General features: G+C 43.3%; 1 protein-coding gene across 2 annotated transcripts in view; it reads right to left on the bottom strand.

The window, feature by feature from the left end:
- Positions 1-12,544: 12,544 nt before the first annotated feature.
- Positions 12,545-17,887, bottom strand: part of ACYP2 (acylphosphatase 2) — a 53,612-nt gene continuing 48,269 nt past the window's right edge. The window contains exon 4 of one of the 2 annotated variants that reach the window (XM_060273133.1): positions 12,545-12,754. In XM_060273133.1, the coding sequence (XP_060129116.1) occupies positions 12,640-12,754 (115 nt within the window). In that variant the 3' untranslated portion in view covers positions 12,545-12,639. The remainder of the gene's footprint in view (positions 12,755-17,887) is intronic. The other variant, XM_035110967.2, reaches the window with a different exon arrangement.

The following is a 17,887-nucleotide window of genomic DNA, read 5'->3' as shown; positions in this document are numbered from 1 at the left end:
TCAAAATTAAGACGTTTAAATTATTAAGGAGACATCAGCCTCGGCACTTACTTTTTCTCCTCCCGTGTTCAGGTTGTAACACAGAGGCGAGTGCCTCAGCTGGTGAGTTTGGGGTGCCATGCAGACTGGAAACCAGAGAGGCAGACGGATCTGGCCCGCTGGGCATAAGCCATTGTGTTGCACACGAGCCCCAGGGAACTTCCCAATGGATTGTGCTTTGAGTTAATTAGTGGGGAAATCCATATTGGATAATATTTATTTCAGGCTGGATGCGCTGTAGTTTGTTAAATGTGTTGGGGTAAACTCCAGTTCCCAGGATTCATTGGGGGAAGGTTATTTTCTCTCTCTCCATATTTTTTTTATTAAATATTTCTTGGTTTACAAAAGTATGTGCAATGTCTCTTCTTTTCAATTTACATTTTCTACAGATCAGTTTCATTTGTTGAGACATTAGTGTTCTAAATGTATGGTGTTTGCGCCGAGATCTCTTGGGCTGTCCCGGAACACGTCTCACCTCAAATCTATATAACTGGGCCAACCAAATCAAAATCGTGCAACACACGGTTTTCATTCTTTGTTTAAAACGACAATTTATTGTTTTATGGTGACAGAACAGCCGAGTCTAACGAAGAATCCCTAATTTGCCTACAGAAATATCTTCATCAAAGCATTGTGGCATAGCACTAATAAATAAACATTAGCTTCCCTAGCATGGAAAGGCTTCCTTGCTCCTTTGTTCACCTGTAAACTCACTCCTCACGGCAGTCATTAATTGCTGCCTAGTAGCCCCCTAGTTTTATATAATCACAGCATCCGGGAAGACATCCACTAGTGAGTTTGCCAGGACCAGCTTCCTGCTCTAAACTGATTTTTTTCATGGATTTCTCACCTAGCCGGTTCCAAAGTCCATGTTCTCCAAGGGGTGGAACATCCCTGCAAAGTGGAAGGAACCAAGTGATGAGAGTTCATCTGCCTCTATGCTCAGCCACAGTCATTTATTTAGTTTCCACCAATTCACTTCCCCCTGCTTTTATTTTACGCAGGCTATAAGTCTGTGCTGCTTTGCTAGAAACAGATTGCCAGAAGACAAAACTTAGACCTGGTCCACAGCGATGTCCACAACGATGTTGGAACAAGGTCTTCAGGTGACCTGCTCTCTTATTACCTATGATATTCAAGTGGAACATCTCTGTCCAGAAGCAGTATATCTGTGTGTATTAGAAGCTGGAAAACAAACTTCTGGAGAAGGCTTGTGAGTATCCAGAGGAATCTAGTTTAGTCCATACCGTGTCCAATTCTGGGAACCACAAGCTACGAAGGATATTGACAAGCTGGAAGGTGTGCAGAGGAGGGCGACCATGATGATCTATTCTGGAAGGTAGGACCCAAACTTCCAGTGGCACCTTAAAGATCAACTAAATATAAGGTTTCAAGGTATGAGCTTTCGTGTGTAATGCACAGTGTATCAGATACTCTGAAGCAGAGGGCAAGGGATTTTTAAAGGGATAGATGACCAAAATTAGCTTTAGTTACAGGTAGGTAGCCATGTTGGTCTGACGTAGTCGGGGGGGGAAATATCCTGCCAGTAAATTAGCTTTAGCATGTATAATGGGACATGAATCCAATATCTCTATTCAGACCAGGTCTCTCAATAGTTTTTAGTTTGGTAATGAGTTGTAATTCATCAACTTCTCTTTCAAGTGTATTTCTAAAATTCTTTTGCAATAAGACAGCTACTTTAAGATCTTGTATAGAATGTCCTGGGAGACTGAAGTGTTCTCCTATTGGTTTCTCTGTTTATGACTCCTGATGTCAGGTTTATGCCCATTTATCCTTTGGCGTAAAGATTGTCCTGTTTGTCCCATTATACATACTAAAGCTAATTTTGGTCCTCTCTCCCTTTAAAAATCCCTTGCCCTTCCCTGTGGAACCAACTGCCATAACAGTCATCAACAGTTGTGTATAAGGCGGAAGCCAGCTCTGCTTCAGAGTATCTGACGAAGTGTGTATTACACAAGAAAGCTCTTACCTTGAAACCTTATATTTAGTTGATCTTAAAGGTGCCACTGGAATTATTAAAAAAAGGTTCTTTCATCTTTCATCTTTTTATTTATTATGACTATGACAGATCAACACGGTCGGCTATCCACCTGAATCTTTAAAAGTATGGTATGATTCGACTGTAACCTTATTGCTTTTCAATAAACAAAATGGACTCCTAACTCCTCTTGTCTCTGAGTTTTATTGGCTAACTCAGAAGATAAGCCGCTTTTTGGCTTGCAACACTTGTACCCAGGGTTGCCTGCACCTGAATTGCTAGTGAGTAGGCTGAGCAGCGTCACATTCAGGTGTGACCAAGAGCCAGCATGGAAGTAAACTGATGGGGAATGGTTTGCCTGCTACATTTCTGTGGGGCACAGGCTACCGTTAAAGTCATTAGAGCAAACCTGGAAAACTGGCTGAAGGAATCCTAATCGAGAAGCTTGGAGCAAGTTATTGCGTGTTAAAAATCCTACAAAGGGAACAAGAACGGGCCGACAGCCCAACTTAAGCAACCGTACTATAAACTGCCTTATTATTACAGCTATGTATATTTTTTCATGCTTAAAAAAAAATCCCCCCCAAACAAAGAAGGCGTTTCATTTTAATTTGCACATTTATTTTTCCGTGGAGGACCTCCCGTTCAAAAGAAGGATAGCATCTCGTCCAACAAGCTAAACCCCATTTTCCCCTTCGGTGTGTTCCTGTCCCTCTGCCCCCCCAACCCACCCCCGGCTAGCCAGTCTCTGTTATGCATGCTTGGTTACAGGGATCCCCTGTGGCATTATGCTGTCAGAGAACATCTTCAACATATACCCAGTGGTGTGTGCTGGAGCGTAAATATATATATAAAATCCACAGATAAACCCTTTCATGGCAGAGGTGTGGCGGCTGTCATGGGTGTAGCCAGGATTTTTGTTAGGGAGGGGCAGAACCTCAGTTTGCTATGCAGTAAATAGCATCATGGCCAGAAGGACGTTATAAAATAAATAATGGCATTTTTCTCTGGGCTGCCTTAAAATGAAATAATCTGGATCCTTGCTCAGCCTCCTGGAAAACCTGGTGAAAAACTCAGCAGGAAACCCCCCAGAGGGCTCTGCAAAGGGTTCTGGGAGTTTTTTTCAGGCTACAAAATGCTTACTGACCTCACACTCAAGAGAAAGATTCATCAGCCTTTGGGGAAAGAGGATGTCATACTTGGCTTAAGATAAGACTGTATGCAGATCTCTCTCTTTAAAAAGAAAAAAAAGTGCACGGTTTAGGAATGGTTGCAAAACAATAGATGATTTAGCTTTTGTAATAAGATTAATTGCCATCTTCATTGAGTCCTCTGAACTAAGCACAGAGTACAGTATTGAATTACAAGCAATTTTATTTTATCCTAAATGCTGAGCCGTGAATTTGGGGCACAGGCACGCAATGCATTTAAACTTCCCTCAAAGGATCCTGGGAACTGTGGTCTGTTAATGGTGCCAGGTAGAGTAAATTACAGTACCTAGAATTCTTTGAGGGAAGCCATGACTGTTAAAGTGGTCGCCAAAGCCTCCTTTCTGGTGTTGCGTGGCAGCATCTTCTGGGTTCACACAAAATCTTGAGAGCTCTGCAAAATCTTGCCAGAATACAGATGCTACAGCTGCCTTTCCCTTGCCTCTCCAGCGGCAGCAGGGGTTGCCCCACCATCACCAAGGGTGCAATACCTTGCTGGAAGCTGCCGCCACTTCTCTCCGCTTCTCGGGCGGCAGTATTGCTCCCATTATAAACTTAAGAATGGATATGCAGTATCTTGATAAATAATTGAACCAAGGAAGGGATTAGAGGGAAGTCAACTTGTTTTGTTTTTGTGTTGTTGTTGTTGTTTATTTTTGTTACTTTTTGAAAATTAATAAAATATTAATAAAAAATAAAAAAGGAAACCAAGTTTCTATTGCAGAATTTTGTTTTGCATTTGATTTGTATATATAATGGGTTTAAGATATGTTGCAAACTGCTTACAGATTCTCCTCCCCTAAAAAAAGCAACACACACACACATACACACACACCATAAAATAAAAACAAACAAATACATAAATAAATAACAGACATAGATTAGGCCTGGGAGGGCAGGATTTCAGCATGGCCATCAAAGTTTGCTGACTCTTCCAAAACAAAATGATGACAGGGTACAACCAACTTCCAACAATAGGCAGCGGGGCAAGAAGAATAGGCTGCTAGGCGCTATTTATCAGAGTTAAGCTGCAGTTTCAATACAGCAGTGCTGATCTGATGACCTAAATCCATTATCTGGGCCCTGTAATCTCGCAGTCCCCCTAATGGGCTGATGAAAAGGAATGTACTTTTTGTACTCGTCCCTGACAGAAGGAACAGTTTGCGAACACAAGATCTGTCCCGTGCGGGGTGTGTTGACAAAACATGGTCAGAGGAAAGAAAGGCTTCCTTTCCTCTCCAAAATGACAACTGGACTTGGGGTTCCCTGACAAAGCTGGCTGGCAGCTCAGGACAAAGCCAAAGGAGACAGACAGCCTCAGCTACGAGTTTTGATGGTTTTCGAAAGAATCAGACATCCATGAGGTTGTTGTTGTTGTTGTTGTTGTTGTTGTTGTTGTTGTTGTTGTTGTTGTTATAAACGCCATCTCCAACTCCTCGAAAGATTCCATCAACGGTGTCTCCGAAAAATTTTACACATCACTTGGGAAGACAGGTGAACTAATGCCAGTGTACTGGAAGAAGAAGCAAAGATCACCAGTGTTGAAGCAATGATTCTTCAACATCAACTTTGTTGGACTGGTCATGTTGTGCGGATGCCTGATGATCGTCTTCCAAAGCAACCACTCTATTCCAAACTTAAAAATGGAAAGTGTAATGCTGGTGGTCAACAAAAGAGGTTTAAGGACTCTCTCAAGGCAAATCTTTAAAATGTAGTATAAACACTGACAACTGGGAAACACTGGCCTGCAGGCACTCCAATTGGAGAACAGCCTTTACCAAAGGTGTCATGGGCTTTGAAGAAACTCGATCTCAGGACACAAAGGAGAAACGTGCTAAGAGGAAGGCACGCTTGGCAAATCCACACCGTGATCAACTCCCGCCTGGAAACCAATGTCCCCACTGTGGAAGGACGTGTGGATCCAGAATTGGCCTCCACAGTCACTTACGGACCCATTGTTAAAATCGTGTTTATGGAAGACAATCTTACTCGGCTACGAGTGATAAGAAGAAGAAGAAGAAGAAGAAGAAGAAGAAGAAGAAGAAGAAGAAGAAGAAGAAGAAGAAGAAGAAGAAGAAGAAGTTAGGGCTCATTAGCCATGCACGCCCAATGGAGCCTCCTTCTGCAGAAACAGTATACCATAAAAAGGGGAGGGTCTGCTTGCACAATCTGGCTTGCAATATTGCTGTTCGAAGACAATGTGTGCCCTTTTGTGAGTCAAGTCAATGAAAAAATAATGAGAAGCTTATAAATACATTCATATTTCTCTAAGGAAAAGAAGGAAACCTTCTTGGCTGCTTTTCCTCTCTGGGTTGGAGTATAAGCAGGTCCACTGACCTAAGGTGTGTAAGAGACCCGTACTAATATATTATCCATGGGGGCTTCCTTTCTGGAAGCATATTTTATTTAAGGTTTTTTTAGATTCGTGCATTACAAGTAGCGATGCCAGAGGGGGAGGCTGTTACAGAGCCTTGGTTGACTTAGAAATTATCCCCACCAGGAAAAGCAAAGTGAGTGATTATGAGGAAGAGACTTTGCAGGAGGAGACATGTTGACGTCACTTTAAAACAGGCATCCCCAAACTCGGCCCTTCAGATGTTTTGGGACTACACATCCCTTTGCTCTGGTCCTGTTAGCTAGGGATGATGGGAATTATAGTCCCAAAACATCTGGAGGGCCAAGTTTGGGGATGCCTGCTTTAAAAGATGTAGGTCCACTGCAAAACAGTCCAGTGTGTTGCTCATTTAAGCCACATTAGTGCAATGCTTTTGAATTATGGTGCTGGAGGAGACTCTTGAGAGTCCCATGGACTGCAAGAAGATCAAACCTATCCATTCTGAAGGAAATCAGCCCTGAGTGCTCACTGGAAGGACAGATCGTGAAGCTGAGGCTCCAATACTTTGGCCACCTCATGAGAAGAGAAGAATCCTTGGAAAAGACCCTGATGTTGGGAAAGATTGAGGGCACTAGGAGAAGGGGATGACAGAGGACGAGATGGCTGGACAGTGTTCTCAAAGCTACAGACATGAGTTTGACCAAACTGCGGGAGGCAGTGCAAGACAGGAGTGCCTGGCGTGCTATGGTCCATGGGGTCACGAAGAGTCGGACACGACTAAACGACTAAACAACAACAACAGTGCAATACCACTTTAAAGAGTCATGTTTATGGAATTCAGGGAGATGTAGTTTGTTAATGGTGCTGAGAGAAGTTAGAACCCCCCTATTCTGCTCACAGAGCCAAAGTTCAGACTGGATTGAGAATCCCTTTCCCCAGGAAATTCTGGGAATTCCCTGGGAACTCTTGGAATTGTCCTGCAAGATTGGGAGAGCCACTGGCTCCACCACTCATCCTTCCCCTCTTTCTTGATGTCAGCTTGTGGCTATGCAAAGGTTCCTGGTGGTCTAGTGAATCTATTTGAAAGACTGTCAGAGGACAGTCCTCTATCAGGTGTAAATCTGGTTTAACAATGATGAACCATAAGATGGGAGAGCAGAAGGAGCCCTGAAGTTGCCCGTCAGCATCAGACAGATCACCTGGGCGCAGTTTTCTCTGTTTCCGCAGTGTATCTCTGTTTAATTATGGTAATTATTTCTAAATGTGCATCCGTATCTACAAATTAGCACACACAAACGTTGCTTAAATCCCTGTCCTCTTTTTGTTTTGTTTTTTTGACAGTGGACACTTTGCAGTCGGGAAGAGACGGCAGCCCCATATTATTAATCAGTAAAGCTCTCCGGACTAATCCTGTTCTTTCTCTCTCTCTTTCTCTCTCAGAGTAAGAGGATTCTGCGAGCAAACATGCACACAGATTTCTAAGAATAAAAAGAGCGCCAGGAAAGGCTGCGGGGGACTTCAGGGAAATGAGACGCGACAGATTGGTGTCGCGTAAGGGAAAGTATAGCAGCAGATCCCCGTCGTGGGGGGACGTGGCTGGGAAAACGTCCTCGTTGCTTTGCGGCACATCAAATACTGTAGGAATGTCAGAGGCCCAAACAGGTTGGACAGAGGACTTGGTGAGAGTCCCCTCCTTGATCAAAGGCCCCAAGCTTGATTATGTGGGCTAAACGGCCTCGGTCCAGTATACCCAAAGGAGTGTCTCCACCTCCATCGTTCTGCCCGGACACTGAGGTCCAGCGCCGAGGGCCTTCTGGCGGTTCCCTCCCTGCGAGAAGCCAAGTTACAGGGAACCAGGCAGAGGGCCTTCTCGGTAGTGGCACCCGCCCTGTGGTAGTGGCACCCGCCCTCCCACCAGATGTCAAAGAGAAAAACAACTACGGTGGTACCTCGGTTTAAGTACACAATTGGTTCCGGAAGTCTGTACTTAACCTGAAGCGTACGTAACCTGAAGCGAACTTTCCCATTGAAAGTAATGGAAAGTGGATTAATCCATTCCAGATGGGTCCGCGGAGTACTTAAACTGAAAGTACTCAAACCGAGGCATACCTAAACCAAGGTATGACTGTACCAGACTTTTAGAGGACATCTGAAGGCAGCCCTGTTTAGGGAAGCTTTTAATGTTTAATAAATTATTGTATTTTAACCCTTCTGTTGGAAGCCGCCCAGAGTGGCTGGGGAAACTCAGCCAGATGGGTGGGGTATAAGTTGTTGTTGTTGTTGTTGTTGTTGTTGTTGTTGTTCTGGCACCCAGCTGTTTTCTACAGCAGGGTGACAGCAGTCTGTGCTTCTCCAGGTGTTACAGGACTACAGCTCCCACAAACTCTCATTTCTGGTCATGCTGACTGGGGCTGATGGGAACTGGAATCCAATCACATGTGCAAAGTCACTGGGTCTTCATTCCTATTTTAGGAGGCTTTAAAGACCGCCTCTCCTCATACAAACAGTCCCAGACCCTGCGCTTTTCGTCTGAGGTTCTTTTCTATGTCTCCACCCCCCACCAAAGAAGTCCAGAGAGTGGCAACACAAAAACAGGCCTTTCCAGTGGTGGCTCCCCAATTGTGGAATGCTCTCCCCCAGAGAGGCTTGCTTGGCGCCTTCACTACATGTCGTCAGGCGAAAACATTCCTTTTTACCCAGGCCTATGTCTGGGTGACGCTGTGGGTTAAACCACAGAGCCTAGGGCTTGCCGATCTAGGAGGTCAGCGGTTCGAATCCCCGCAATGGGGTGAGCTCCCATTGTTTGGTCCCAGCTCCTGCCAACCTAGCAGTTCGAAAGCACGTCAAAATGCAAGTAGATAAATAGGTACCACTCCAGCGGGAAGGTAAACGGCGTTTCCGTGCGCTGCTCTGGTTCACCAGAAGCGGCTTTGTCATGCTGGCCACATGACTTGGAAGCTGTCCTTCGGCCAATAATGCGAGATGAGCGCTGCAACCCCAGAGTCGGTCACGACTGGACCTAATGGTCACGGGTCCCTTTACCTTTACCTATGTCTATTAAATAATCTATTGCCTGTAAAAGTGTGGCGGGGGGGGGAGGAGGAATGTCATGAGGATTATTATTTTATGATTAGGCTGTCAGTATGTTTTTTACTGTATTTTTATTATGTTTTTATCATTGGTGTTCTGTCATGTGTTTTCAATGTGGTTCACTGCCCTGGAATCTTTTGACAAAGGGCAGTATATAAATGAATGAATGAATGAATGAATGAATGAATGAATGAATGAATGAATGAAGTTTGTGTTTCCTTTCCTGATGCCATTTTCCACTTCTCGCCAGCTTGGTATCTTCCTGTTTGTTGGACTTCAATCCCACCAGCCCCTGCTAGCATGGCCTATGGTCAGGGAACAACAACTTGTACTCCAACAACTTCTGGAGGGCATCAGGTTAGGTGAAAATGCCTCATGCGTTGGACTGCTAGATGCAGAGCACTCACATATTTCATGCATCTCTCCATCCAAAGCCATGATATAACCCCCCAATTCCATCTCTCTAGGTACCTGCCCTTCTATTACTCTCTCCTGGTGGCTGATGTGCTCATTTCCTCTACTCTTGCATACTCAATTCCTTGATCCCATGCCTCTACATGTCTAATGCTTGCAGTCCTCTGCTGATCATCGGGCCATATTTCCCAGTCCCTCCTGAGCATTTGGTAGACAATCTGATTATTCTGCTTGTATGTGCACTGGAATCTTTGCACAGGGATGAGAAGGGCTTTGAGTACTACCAATACTAGCAAAAAAGAGAGATCCATGGAAGAGCTTATTTAACACATGTATATTAGCTGTCCGGCCTTCATGCCTTAGAGACTCCTGTAGATCTCAGTTTAGACAATTGTCCTTCAACTTTTTATCCCACACAGCAGGAACGGGGAAGGTGGGATAGCTCAGGTGGTAGAGCATGAAACTCTTCATCTCGGGGTCGTGGGTTCGAGCCCCATGTTGGGTGAAAGATTCCTGCATTGCAGGGGGTTAGACTAGATGGCCCTCAGGGTCCCTTCCAGCTCTAAAATTTTATGATTTTGTGGTGTCGGGAGATACTGTACAGTAATACATAGTATATACAGTAATACATACAGTAATAGTATTTCTCTAGTGGTGGAGTCTTCTTTGGAGGTCTTTAAGCGGAGGCTTGACAGCCATCTGTCAGGAATGCTTTGATGGTGTTTCCTGCTTAGGGGGTTGGACTGGATGGCCCTTGTGGTCTCTTCCAACTCTATGATTCTACAAGTGGTGATACAAGTGTGATACTCTAGATCTCTGGGGGATTTGCAGTGGACCTTGTAGTAGATTTACAGCTTGTAACTCCCAATTGTTTAACAATAGCATCAACCAAACTACTTTCCCCACCTAAATTAGACTGAGGACATGAAGCATGCTAACCAGAAGTGACCTTTTCGTGGGAGAGAACTGGCTTCAGTTCTAGTACTGAAAACAAATTCCTTGGCTCAGGACGTGCTCAGAGGCACCACATTCTTTCACTGTATGTCTTCTGCACCTGGTCAGTAGGTCTTGGGGTTCTAGTAAAAATACCCAAAGTAGATCCACTAAGCCTATAGTCTGCCCACCCCCTGCCTTACACCACAGCACAGCAATAATGAATCGTGGAAATAACACGTTGAGCTGTTTTTGTGTGTGTGTCCTGTAACTCAACATCACCATCATTTTGGCTCTGGATCACAGTCTCCAGCCGAAGGATATTCCGGCTATTGAACAAGACCTACACTTGATCTTTGCCATTTTGCATTTCATTTTAACAAGGGTCACCCTCTAGGAACTCAACAAAGGATGCTTGTGGGTGATCACAAAAGCTGTGTGTATCTGGAACGATAACAACTTATTAGCAACCCAGGCAAGAACTTGAAGGAAATCCCCAGGGCTAGGCATGGACAAAAGACCCAATGAAAAAAAATCCACTGGTCAGAAGGAACAGTGCTCTTCACACACATGCTGTTCCGCCATGGCAGACCATTTCTTAGTTATTTTTTAAAAAATTGAATTCGTGCTTTACGAATGACATCAGTAAAACAGTGCTAGAGAATAACTCCTTTGGTTCTACATGAGAAGATGCCTCCAGACTGCCGCTGTTTTGTAGGAAGAATTCAAGCACGTCCTGGAACTTTAAGTTTGTGCAATTAAATGGATGAAAGAGCTCTACCAACTTAGCCCAACAAATCCACTTTAAGAAAGAAAGGGACATTTTGCAGTTGGCGAATGCATCGGCAAAGTACAGAATGAGTGAACGATTAAAGAAATGATGTATGAACACCCTGCAAGCAAACAAAGATGAACGCAGGGCAACTGTTCATTATCATATAACCACCCTGAATGTTCCATAAGGACTGGAAGGGAGTCTAACCTCTCTGGTAGTTTTGTGCAGGCAAATGCTACATGCCATTGTCACAAAGGACAGTGGTGATCTCAATGAGCAACATCTTCCAGTCACATCAGGTTGACTATGGTGCCTCAAAATCTCCATCATGTTATCATGAGTGCTTATTGATACCAGTGCAAAACAACCATCAAGATTTCTGTTCGTAATTTTCACGTGGCACGTTCAGTACATTGCTAGGGTTAGTAAGGAATAAGGAATTTGCACAAGGTAAAACAGAGATAAGACTGAAACACCTTTTCTATTTTCTTTTTATTTAATTCATTTTCCACATTTCCATCGGTCCATTGTAAACTGTCCCCCCCCCCCATGTTATAGATGGATGAACCCTGGATTCAAGCAATGAAAATTTGCGAGGAAGAGCAAAGCAGGTTTTGCAGTTCTGATTGGCTAGTGCCACTTTCCTTCCTAGAAAGAACTGTGCTCTTGTTGCCGAATGGCCTGCGGCTACCGCAGCAAAGGAGTAGTCATTCGAACAATGGCTACCAGCCAGAGAACTAAGGGCATTGGGCAGTTTTCATATTGTTTTAACATTGTCTAAGTCACTTGGGTCAGAATGCAAGGTAAACATATTGAAAGATAGGCTGTGGAGAGAGAGAGAGAGAGAGAGAGAGAGAGAGAGAGAGAGAGAGAGAGAGAGAGAGAGAGAGAGAGAGAGAGAGGTGGTGTTGTAGTTTCTGTGATGTGAAGCCAGCCAGATACAGCTGAGGGACCCTATAGTGAAGAACCCAGCACTTACCTGGGAGTAAGCCGCACTGGATGCAGTGGTACTTACTTCCAAGTAAAGATGGGTAGGGTTGCTCTGTAAATAAACACAGCAATAATTGCCAAGGGCACAATCTAATGAAATTATGCTTTGGATTTCTATTGGAACCTGTGTGCTTAATGCTTAGTTATGAGTTGGGTGTGGTTCAGACTGGATGGGATCTTAAATGCACTAATGTGCCATGTTTTCTTCCAAGCAGCAGCCATGGGTGATCAGGATTGGGAGCCTGGTGTGTCAACCCTTCTCGCATTGCCGTATTCCCAGCGAAAATCACATCCCCAAACTGCCCTTAGCCTCAGGAGGGTCGCTTCCATCACAACCTCATTTCACAACCCAACCCAGCTGCTCTTTAGAAGAAGGAAACAGCCAAGTTAAATGCAATCACACTTTTAGTTGTGCTTGCTAAGAACTTGCCTCAAGAGAGGTTCCTATTTGCCTTTTGGGAATCTGTAGGGACAGCTTCAGCTTCGGGGATCCAGTGGTTGTAAAGACGTCCTTTATCAAAAAAATGTCTCTCTAAAATTACAGCACACAGCAGTTCCTATTGAATGCAAATAGGAGAACTGCTACATTTCCCTAACATTCAGGAAGGTTCCAAAAAGTGGGATTGTGCACTTCAGAGAAGCATGAAACAGTATCATGCAAAAGCAGAAACCTAACAATATAATAATAATAATAATAATAATAATAATAATAATAATAATAATAATAATAATAATAAATATTATAATATTATTATAGTGTTTCAATTAAGTAAATAACATAATGATAACACCAACAATAATTTCAATTAATTTATTACTATAAGAAGTACAATAAGCTTGGTGTTGTTCTGTTGGGCTAGTATCTTGTGCTAAAGCCAGTGAACTCAAGTTTAGTGATCTCTTTCTCATTAGCAAAATTAGTCCGGTCGATGCGTGAGCTTGGGCTTCCGACGTTGGTCAGCCAGGCCTTCCTGCAAGGAGAAAGTAAAGGGCAGACCAGTTAGAGGACTGCAAGATTTCCTGTATAATAGTCACTCTGCTTGTGTGTTTCATGGGTTCCCTTCAACTTCAAAAGACCTCCTATCCCTGTATAGACCTGTAAAATCAGTATCTGTCCTTTTCAGTTTTCCAAGTTTCTCACCCTTTATCCCACTCTTAAATCTAGTTCTCCACATTTCTGCATCAATTTGTGATTTTTTAAAAGAAAGAATAGAGTCCTCATTTTAAAAATTGCATTATTTTAGTGCATGCAGTATTTTTACTTATCTTTATGCAATTTGTGACTATTATACACATTTCCGCCAGCTATTTCATGTTAATTTAGCAGGTTCTCCTTTTGACTAAATCAAATGTCTTCCCCATCCCTAAAGATCACTTGGGTCATCTGGGGAAATTTTTACTCCTGGCATTTTTTCATCGTTGCACCAGCCCTGTGGCATTCCCTTCCCTCTTTGTGAAGCATTCATCCTTCAGCTTCTTCAGAAATCTTGTAAAGACGCATATATTTTCCCCTAGGTTTTCCTCAACCCATATACTAGATCCTATCTATATATATAAAAATGTAAAAATCTTGAAATTGCCGGCTGCTATGTTCTCCGTAACCGCTTGACCGATCGTCCTGAAATTTTGACACGGCGATCCAGGCCACTCCCCGAGGGTTGTAGGGGACATGAAAAACCTCAAATCACACACCTCGGCAGGATTTGACCCGCTTTCCCACCAAGTCAAACAGCGCCCTCAAGTGGAATTCCTCCCACAGTAACCCCCTCCCTTCCTGAGAAATCTAAGCCACACCCACAAACCAAATGACATCATCATCAACCAAGCAACTGAAACACACCAAGGCGGCCATTATCTAGGCCTTTGTTTTAGGCCCATGACAGGCTGCCAGGCCTCCACTAGGCCTGGGGAGGGGTTGGAATGTTAAAACTGGGTGCTAGACCCGTGTGTTTCAAGCCAGACCTGTGTGCATCAAGCTGTGTGCTAGACACTTTGAATCCCCTGGAATCAGCAAATGTTAAAAGCTAATTAAGCAGTTATTTAAAAAACTGCTTTATTGGTTTTATAACTGTATAACACGAATAGTAGTAGTAGTAATAATAATAATAATAGTAATAATAATAATAACAATAATAAGTTATGATTTGTACCCTGCCCGTCCGGCTGGGTTTCCCCAACCACTCTGGGCGGCTTCCAACAAAGATTAAAATACATTAAAATGTCACACATTAAAAAACTTCCCTAAACAATAGTCAATATAGTCAAATAGTCAAAAGATGTTAAAGACAACATAGAAATAAACAAACATTCATTCCATAATTGTTACTCATTGTGTACATCAATTAGTGATTAAATTCGTCGTGACCTCCGATCTCCCCATTGTGTTCTCAAACCACATTCTTTAGTTACACACTTAGCTTTATCTTCTCTGCATTATTCTGATTGCTTTAAATTTATAAAGTTGTGCTATTACACGCAAAAACTCAATCAAGACCTGCCAAAGGATTTATATTTTGGCAATGTTCTTTCAGGTAAACTCTATATATGTCCCACTCTCTAATAAAGTTTTCATCTGTAATGTCTTGTAACCTTGCTGATATTCTCGCTAGTTCAGCATACTCTCTCAGTTTATTTTGCCAGACTGATTTGGATGGGATAACTTCTCCCTTCCAGCTTTTTGCGATTAGAATTCTGGCAGCTACTGTAAATTATGCTGGAAATGTAAAGATAAAGATGGTGAATTTTACCATATTGGTGGACATGCGAAAAAGTAAAAAAGGTTTTGGGAAATGATATATAATGAATTGAAAAAGATGTTTAGGTATACCTTTCCCCAAAAAACCTGAAGCTGATTGACTATGCAGAGTTAGCAAAGTTGACCTGCGGGATCCGTAACCAGGGAGAGACAAAGTTCCAAAGAGAATGGAGTAAATTCATTGACTATATGGAGAAGAACTGTAGAAGTTTAAAGACACTTGCAGGACTGAATTAAATCCTACGAACTGGTTTAAAATGTGGGTAAAAAGGAACTGCGAGATAAGAGTGAGAAAGCCGAATGACAGGAGGAAGTCACAGCTTGGCAGAGTGAAATGAACTGAGATGGGTGAACATAAGATGAATTGTATTTTAAAAAATTGTTTTCGTTTTGTTTATTTGGAAAAAAATTTAATAAAAAAATTTTCCTGGAAAAAAATAGAATTCTGGCAGCTACTGTGGTGAGCATGAAAACTCTCCTGAACATCTTTGGGATTTTGTTGTCCATAATTCCTAGCAGGAAGGCTTCGGGCTTTTTAGGGAAAGAGTGTTTAAACATTTTCTTAAGTTCGTTATAGATCATTTCCCAAAACTCTCCGATCTTTTTACAGTTCCACCACATGGGGATTAATGTGCCTTCAGCCTCCCTGCATTTCCAACAGGTGTTTTGACCTAGATCTAAACATTTCCGCTAATTAAACAGGTGTTAAATACCACCTGTAAAGCATTTTCATACAGCTTTCTTTTAGATCCTAACATGACATAAATTTAATCTCTTCCCTCCAGAGCCTCTCCCATGCTTCCATTTGAGTGTTATAGCTATAATTAAGCTAGGTTAAGATTCCCATGCCTAGGAAATTGCCTGGGGTGATGGGCCATTAGGGGGACTAAAGGAAGATGATGAGACATTAGGTGAGCCAAAGAGAGGGGGCAGACAGCAAAGGGGAAGGGCTCCTCTCTTGACCCAGAGTTAGTTAGAAGATAAAATCAGAGGTTAGAGTTATGTGAATGAGACCCAAAGCAGCAGGCAGAGCAGAATGGCTGATGACAGTTTGGATTCAGGGCTGTGCCTATGGACGAAGCAAGGCCCTCTTGGACTGTTTATGCTGTGAACTACTCCATCATAGGCTCAGGTTGTATATGCCGTCTTTTCCCATGTGTTGGACGAGGTTTTTGGACACAAAAATCATGTCAAAAAACTGGGGTCGTCCAATACACAGATAGTGGCATGGGGGGGAGATGCTGCTGCACGCGGGGAGAGATCTGGGGGCACTGGCTGGCGGTGCGCAGCTTCTCCCGATGCTGCTGTGTGTGGGAAGCACTCATTGGATCGTTTCCCCTGCGCAGCAGCATGGGGGAAGGTGCCCTCCGGCCAACCGGCTGGCTGGCTGGAGTGCAACATCCCTTGATGCTATGGCGCACAGGAAACAAACTAGGGTGTGTTTCCTGCCCGCAGCTGCATGGAAGGAGAGGCTCAACAGCTTTGGGTCATCCCCCCTCATTTTCTTAAAACTGAGTCCCCCCCAAATAGGGGGGAGTCTTATATATGGGGGTGTCTAATAGATGGGAAAGTATGGTTGTTGTTGTTTAGTCGTTTAGTCATGTCCGACTCTTCGTGACCCCATGGACCATAGCACGCCAGGCACTCCTGTCTTGCACTGCCTCCCACAGTTTGGTCAAACTCATGTCTGTAGCTTTGAGAACACTGTCCAACCATCTCGTGCTCTGTCGTCCCCTTCTCCTAGTGCCCTCAATCTTTCCCAACATCAGGGTCTTTTCCAAGGATTCTTCTCTTCTCATGAGGTGACCAAAGTATTGGAGCCTCAGCTTCACGATCTGTCCTTCCAGTGAGCACTCAGGGCTGATTTCCTTCAGAATGGATAGGTTTGATCTTCTTGCAGTCCATGGGACTCTCAAGAGTCTCCTCCAGCACCATAATTCAAAAGCATAAATTCTTCGGCGATCAGCCTTCTTTATGGTCCACCTCTCACTTTATGGTCCAGCTCTCACTTCCATACATGATGTTGAGCTTCTTTGCTCAACATAAAAAAAAACCAAGATCATGGCCACTGGTCCCATCACCTTCTGGCAAATGGAAGGGGAAGAAATGTAGGCAGTGAGAGATTTTACTTTCTTGGGCTCCTTGATCACTGCAGATGGTGACAGCAGTCACGAAATTAAAAGACACCTGCTTCTTGGGAGAAAAGCAATGACAAACCTAGACAGCATCTTAAAAAGCAGAGACATCACCTTGCCTACAAAGGTCCGTATAGTTAAAGCTATGGTTTTCCCAGTAATGATGTATGGAAGTATGGAAAAGTATGGTATGTGCAAATAAATCATATGTCATGAAAGATACCACAATTTCCACTGTGCCTCATTTCCAAAAGAATACATGGACCCCAAGTAAGTGTGGCTGAAACCCCTGGAATCTCCCATTGCTTGCAGACTGGGCTGGCTGGCAAAATTCCGGCTGATTTTAATGGCGCTGGATCTCAATCAATGTGTATTTTATATAGTGGGTTGTATTGGATTTAATAAAACGCTCTCTGCAATCACCTATATAGCATATAAACACACACAAATACATTATCATCACTGTGGTCGGAAAGGTCTGGCAGGGTCAACACATTAAGTTTCAACCAGAAAGCGAACAAAATTAAAAAGCATGTGATTAAAATTCAACAATGGGCACCAAAAGGTTAGGAAATGTCAGGATTCTGCCTAGTCTTAATGCAAAGCCTTTGGGGTGTATATATGCAGCACAATATTTCATCAAAAAAATCAATGCTCTCTCCTTCTTTGCTTCCATTATGTGGATTTTCAGCACCGGCTAAGTGAGAAATTTGCAACCTGTTTACCCTATTAGTATCTTCCGTCCTGCGGATTGGTGGTTTACGTCTGCGCTCTGATTCCCCCAAACACACGGCATGTGAAAGCAATGCAAACAAAGTCAGCGATTGACTACAAACCATAAACCACGAGTCTGAGCAGATCGTAGTAACTACCCATTGTTCAAATAAGCTTTCCGCACACAGCATGGAACATTCATGGTAAATGTCATTAGGCAGTTTTCGGTCTTGTTCTTAAAACTGCAAACACTAGAGAGACAGGTTTCCATGCTAGCTGGGGCCAATGGGAGTTGGAGTCCAACAGCATCTCATGGGCACCATGTTGACTGTCCCTGACTTAAGACAATGGGCTGTGTCACAAAATTACTCCCAGATCATTATAACCAAGCACTCCCTATCCAGACTAAAACTTTCCGGGGAAGAGTCTTCCCTAGAAATTACCACGAAGGGTGATCCACTCCATGTCGCGAGAACCGTGGATTGAAAGGAATGGAATGT

Source organism: Zootoca vivipara, chromosome 3, assembly GCF_963506605.1.
Source record: "Zootoca vivipara chromosome 3, rZooViv1.1, whole genome shotgun sequence".
Classification (NCBI taxonomy): Eukaryota; Metazoa; Chordata; class Lepidosauria; order Squamata; family Lacertidae; genus Zootoca; species Zootoca vivipara.
The sequence above is the reverse complement of the archived record's forward strand: the minus strand, read 5'-3'. Positions and strand labels throughout refer to the sequence as shown.